The following is a 6318-nucleotide window of genomic DNA, read 5'->3' as shown; positions in this document are numbered from 1 at the left end:
TTTTTTTACTCTGACCCTCTTTCCACCATTAACGTCGAGGTCGCGGGCATTTTCTTCTTCCTTGGACTTCATGAAAAGTAGAAATAACTAATAACGTTTGAAGATAATTTTGATTGTATTGTAACCGGACTTTTTTTCCCTAAGTGAAATCCTGGTTACCAAATGAGGAAGAGAATAAATAGGAACCCTTACATTTGAGAAGATGGGGTTCGTAAGGTGAAGAACCCGTTCTGTGCGTCCCTCGGCAGCCCCGGGTGGCTTCGTGACATCGTATTTTCCATTTTAGAGATAGGCGGCTCGGGTTCTGATTGCGTGAATTCGTAAAGCCAGTAAGAGGCAAAGACGAGATTCAAACCCAAGTCTTCCAGTTCCCCAAAACCCATGTTTGTCACCTTACCTACTGCCGAGCTTCCAACGCAGGCACGGCACCACCCCCGGGCACTGCTCACAGCAGACGAGCAGCCTCAATAGCTCCAGTGCCGAGGGGTCTTCGGTTGGTGGCATCCGCGCTCCGTGGCGCAGCCAGACCTCCTGCAAGATCTCCTTCCCCGTAATGCAGGAGCCTCTCTCAGGATAGTCCACAGCAGTTGTTTGTAATTGGAGTATCTGGAATTCACTGTGGTTTTAATTAGTTGATTACTAGTTCTTTAAAATGTACTATACTCACTGTGGGTCTTGCAAATTGGTAACTGGTAGCTACCAGTATAATTAAATCTTTCAGAGCACTTGGCTGCAGTAGCACTGAACTGTGAAGAAATAATGTTGTATAGCCAATCAAAAAGAGATCCTTGTAAACTCATTTACAGCGGCTGTGTGCGTTAGGGCCATCATAGAGATGCTTATTGCAGGAGAAATTAAAGGTACAATTTTGTGCTAAGAGGCAATGTAGAAATTAGGTTCTGAATTACTTGTTAATTGATTTGGTGATTCCCTCGGGTCCGCATGCCCCTTTTTACCCGCCTTTTTCGTTGCCGCGTTCAGTTAACAGTGACTATTCCCCGAGCAATAGAAAATATTGTTCGCACTTAGATTAGAAACGTCCTGACGTCAGACGGCCCCGTTGATGTTCGCAGAACCAAAAAATATCGATCTGTCTGCCTGAAATGCAGCAGGCACAGCGTCGCTTTACGTGGACTCCTCAAGGTGATCAGTGCGTTCGCGGGGCCGGATAATTTTAGCCAAAGGAAGGCGCGGTTCCGGGTCTCGTGCTTGAGAGAGGTTCCCCGATTTTTTTCCCCTAATGGAAACCCTCCCCATTATCAGCAGAGAAAGAGATTGGGTAGGCTTGATTCTTGAAAGTCTTTTCTCATTGTTTGCCATTCAGCAAGAAGAATTCTGTGAGCGACCGTTTGCAGAAACGTGCCGATTGCTCCTAGAAATGGTATTAGAGGAAAATGAGGCCGAGCTCTGGGTGTCGCGATGGCGTGCGGCCAGCAGCCCGGTGGACCGGGACTGGCGGGAGAGCCTCGGGGATCCGCTTCCCCGTCCCTTCCCGCTCACCGCCACGGGAGCCGGCGCGGGGATGACGCACGGGTGTGTGCCGCTGGCCGGGGAGCGGAAACCGTTGTCCTTTAGGATTTTCGGCCAGAGAACCGACGGCCCCTTGGACAGCTAGCTGCCTATGTGGTGGCCTCAGTGAGCATTGCAAAGCACATGTTCTTAGTAGCTCGTGGACTGTGCTCGTGGCCCCCAAAAGCAATATATAAAAAGCTTTCTGAAAAATACCATTATATCAGTTTGAAGTTGGTCTGTTAGGTTTCCTGTCGCCCTCCCCCACGATCACCTGCATGTCTAAATATCATCGTGCTTGTGCTGCATTTAGGGGAATTGATGTTTATGTCAATGTTAACTTAAAAAAAAATGTGATACTTTATTTCCCGATAGGGGAAGCAGGAAAGGTTTGCATTTAGCATGGTCTCTATGAAAAAGTATGAGGTGGTGGCGAGAACCGCTTCTTTATAGACTTGACACAATTGTTCACCTGTTTACCAAGTTAAGTATGTTCGTATGTTGGTCAGTACGTAGTGAAAAATAACGTTTAATCTGAAACGCAGAAGCTGGGCCAACTCTAGGCACCCGGGGACAGGGGAGCATTCCACAGTATGCTGACACGGTGACCTGGCCAGCCAGGCGGCTCCAGCAGACGGAGAAGGGACCCTCCGTGGGTTCCTCACTCCCGCTAGGTTCCTTCCAGATGGCATTGCTGGCGTTTTCCTCACTGACAGCATTTCGTGGGGACCCGCGAGGCCTCTGTCTGCTGTGAGACGTGTCCGGCGGCCATGGCGTCTGACCAAGGCTGAAAGAGCGCCGTGCCTCACGTGGCATCGCCACACGCTCTGCGTTAATTATTTATGATCCGCCTGCACCGCTCCCTCCCCCTTCCCGCATTTTCAATGTTCGCTCACAGAACACTGTCCTGGAAGTGTCTTCCCAGAAGTTCCTGTAGCGCTGTCCTCTGCCAGTCCAGGTGAGTCAGGACCCAGGTCGAGCTTCCCCCAGTAGCAGAGGGTTTCTCGTGCCTGCCCCTCTGGTCACTCGCCCCGAATGAGTCAGATCAGCGAGTCCACCTTCAGTTTTCAGCTGGAGAGTCAGCACCGAGTGCCGTCGCCGAGCTCGGGGAGGGGCGGAGGAGGTGGGCTCGATGTCCCTGGGCGGGTGTCCAGTCTCGGCTGGCGCTTCTCCCTGATTGCAGAGGACAGGAACTGTGTCCCCTTGAGGGATTAGAAGAACACAGCTGGAAACATTTTATTTTAAAAATATCCGTGCTTCATCTGCTTCATAAGCACATCTTGTGTTTGAATATGTTTTGTTTTATTTGTCAGTGAAATTACCGGTCGTGTGTCTCCAAATGTTTGAGCGAGGTTGGCCTCTGCCGAGACTCACCTTGCACGCGCTACGGTCCTGAGCGTGTGAGCGCTTTGTGACCCCCTGTGACCGGAGGGTGTGTCTCCTGGCACACAAGGCTGGGGGTTCTGGAGCACGAGGTAACAGTGAGCGCTTTGTGACCCCCTGTGACCGGAGGGTGTGTCTCCTGGCACACAAGGCTGGGGGTTCTGGAGCACGAGGTGGCAGTGAAGCTCCAAGGTGGTGACTATTTCTCCATGATGTTTCTCATGATATTTCTGCACTTTTTAATGACTATTTCTGCTAATACCTGTACTAATAATTTTTAATGGTTCGCATTGAGCAGGTGACATTTTGATACATTAATGAGCCTCATCAATGACTTTTAGACGTTCTTTAGCGTGCAGGATACTTGGCCGGGGCCCTGAAGGAGGGGGAGAGGGGCAGGGCCAGAGCCGCGAGTCGTCCCCCTGTGCTCTGCGAGCAGTAAATAGTGTCACGCTGGCTGCGAGAGTAATGTCCCTCACTAAATCACGTCACGGCACTGGATTACACTTCCAAGGTTTGTCGTGGAGGCTGTCCCGTAAAAAGTCGTTTGCCTGTCTCAAGTGACACGTCGGAATGGTTGAGAAGCACACACCGCACACAGGGAGGAGTGGCACTTCACGGTCGCTCTGGCCCACGCCGGCCCACGCGGGGCCAGCCGGGGACGTGCTCGTGCGGGTCAGAGGAGAGACCATCAAGAGAAGCTGCCAGGGACCGAAAATGCTGGAGGCTTGGAGGGAGGCGGCCTGGTGCGATTGCTGCCAGCTGCCCGCGGCCTCGGGACTGACGCTCGCCCGGGCCACGGTGGGTCCTGGTGACCCAAGCCCGAAGTGGCTCGTTTTCACAGAATTAAGACAAATGTGGGTGGCGATCCTGAACTTTGCCTTTCTGGGGACGTGTTTTTTGATTCGTGCTCAGGTTTCTGGGAAATAATGCGTGGAGGAGGAAGTCTGGGCAACAGCGGCCTGACAGCTGACCGATGTCCAGTGCTGCTGTGTGCCGGCCCACTCCAGCCTGAACCCCACGAAGTCGGGGATTTTGTTGATCTCTCCGGTATGTCTCAAGCCCCTTGAGCAGTGGGCTCTGGGTACATGTGTACTGGATGCAGGAAGCTCAGTTCTCACAAGCACCTTGTGGGGATGACAGCGTTGTCCCCATTCCACAGACGGAGCAAGTGCTCAGGGAAGTTAAGCCGCCCGCTCGGTGTCACACAGCTTGGAACTGATAACGCCGAGGCTCAAGCATGACGTGGGATTTCACGGGAGTCAGCGTTTGTTCTGGAGGAACCCAGGGAGGCCCAGCGAGGAGCGGCCTGCTGGAGTAGGAGCCTCAGATGGTGACCTTCTGGGGCTGGAAGGCTGGAGAACGGTCCGGGGCAGAACTCAGGCTCGAGTTTGCTTTGACAGCGTGTCACTCTGCGAGTGGAAGGCCAAGGAGAGGATTCTGGGAGCTGTCCATCACCCAGCATTTCCCAGTGTGCATTCCAAGACCGTCAAGCCTACGTATTGCTTAGGTATCACCAGATGTCACTAGATGACAAATCGGGGACGTGCTGGGCCACGCAAGGATCAGCAGGCGTCTTTTTTCGGGTCTCATGGCACCTTCACTGTTCTGTGTGATGGAAGCTCCAGGAGAGAGCATCCTTCTTCGCGAGAGATCTGTGGGGCGCTGCCATCTTAGTTTGGGGGTCAGGTGTCATTGTCTTCAGCTGCACTGTCGTGGACCGGCGTGTGGAGTGGGAGCTAAGGCAACGCCATCCTCTGTCAGTCCTGCAGTCGTTCGGTGTCCGGGACGCGGGGTGGGCAGGGGGTGGTGCCAGGACTTTCTCTGCGGCCTGAGTTCCAGGGCGTCGTTGTGCCACGCGGCTTGAAGCAGAGTCTGGCCGTCCTCGGCTCATAGTGTCCAGGCCCCGCCGCCCTCTGCGGCGCCCCTGCTCCTGGCCTGGCTGTCACTGGTGGTGCATTTTATTTCCTGGAGAGAGCGAGTGGATCACCGTGACCTTCCTCAATGCCATTTATGGGTCAAGGATCTATTTTCTTCGTGTCTGTTCTGTCATGGAGGCAGCGGTGGCCTGTCTGTCATCTTGATTCCAAAGGCGGAAGTCTTTTCCGGGTGGAGATGCCGTGCTGCGTTAACCAAGGGTGGACTTCACGCCGACTCTGAGACCTCGTGAGCAGGGAAGGGCCACAGTGGGCTCGAGTTTAATGGTGGCCCAGCCGGTGTTTGATTGCCCCTGGAGGATTCATTAACACTCCATCCAGGTAGACCCAGTTTTGCAGGTTTCCTGCCTTTCTGAGAAAATTAATCATGGCCTTAGCTTCTTATATATTGTAAAGACTTTTTTTTAAATGTTGATGACAAACGCTTTTTAGTTTCTCTGACTGTGTTTCTGCATCTCTTTGCGGGACTCTTTCGATGTAGGAGGGTTTGGTGGTAGCGTGAGGTGCCGTGTCCTTGCACCGAGTAGTCACCTTGCACCGGGCCGTGCGGCGAACGTGGGTGCACTGGGCGGGGGGCGTCCCATGGGCCCAGAGGCCTATGCAGTGCAGCGGGCGGGAGCTGGGAGACCCTCTTGCAGGAGGGGAGGCAGGAGGAAGGACAGTGGGGAGTGGGGTGGGGTGGGCAGAGGGGCTTCAGGAAGTGACAGCTGGCTTACAGTGACAGGCACACCTGGGCACGTTCTCTGCAAACGCCAGGAACAAAGACGGGGCACAGGGCTGTGTGAAGGCGAGCCTGGACGGCAGGCGGAGTGCTCCCCAGTTTCGAGGACAGAGGCGGAGGGCCCAGTGATCGGACCCCGGAAGGAGCGGTGGGAACAGCGAGGAGGCCCACGGGCCACGCGGACCTAGAAGGACACGGCTCTGGAGAAGTTCTTGATGACACCTGGTGGGCAGGACTGGAGTTGGCCATTTTGGTAGCGGTGACAGCTCAGTTTGCTTATTATAAATCGATGGTATTTAACACAGTCACGTAATTACTTAGTGGTCTGGATTTTTCTTTATGCTTTGGTAATCTCTACAAAGAACGTAGCTTTGCCTCTCCTCAAACCAGAGCCGCCCCGGTGAGTGTTCTGATCGGAAGGTCCGTCGAAGCAGTCACATCCATTCCTTGTCCTCTCAAAGTGGTCATTTCCGTCAACATCAGTAATTCAGAAAGCCACTGATGAGGAGTGCCCTTTCTTCGGGGACCTTTACAGTCCAGAAGCTATTATGCTGAAAGTTCTTTGTAAAGGACTTGAGGGGGCACGGGGACTGGGGATTCGTTTGTGGAGAGGCACCATATTGTGACAAGGGTTCAGGTTGCTAGACACGCCCAGGAAGGGCCACTGTCCCCTGGCGAGCTCACCCTAGCTCAACAAGCTGCCTCCAATGACTTACCTCCCAGCAGGTGTTCAAGGCATTGACAAAATGTTGCCTCCTGGAATTGTTG

The 6318-nt window shown here is 53.5% G+C and overlaps 1 protein-coding gene across 5 annotated transcripts in view; it reads left to right on the top strand.

The window, feature by feature from the left end:
- The window catches only part of LOC105300245 (arf-GAP with GTPase, ANK repeat and PH domain-containing protein 1-like), a 180222-nt gene that overhangs the window by 159314 nt on the left and 14590 nt on the right, over positions 1-6318 (top strand). The window contains exon 10 of one of the 5 annotated variants that reach the window (XM_023537940.1): positions 2226-2315. The exons of the other annotated variants lie outside the window; for them this stretch is intronic. Coding sequence (XP_023393708.1) covers positions 2226-2300 — 75 coding nt within the window. The 3' untranslated portion in view covers positions 2301-2315. Of the gene's footprint in view, positions 1-2225; positions 2316-6318 lie in introns of those variants that run through there. 5 annotated transcript variants of the gene reach the window in all.

The sequence above is a fragment of the Pteropus vampyrus genome, unplaced genomic scaffold (genome assembly GCF_000151845.1).
Source record: "Pteropus vampyrus isolate Shadow unplaced genomic scaffold, Pvam_2.0 Scaffold204, whole genome shotgun sequence".
NCBI lineage: Eukaryota > Metazoa > Chordata > Mammalia > Chiroptera > Pteropodidae > Pteropus > Pteropus vampyrus.
This window is presented reverse-complemented; position numbering and strand designations above follow the sequence as displayed.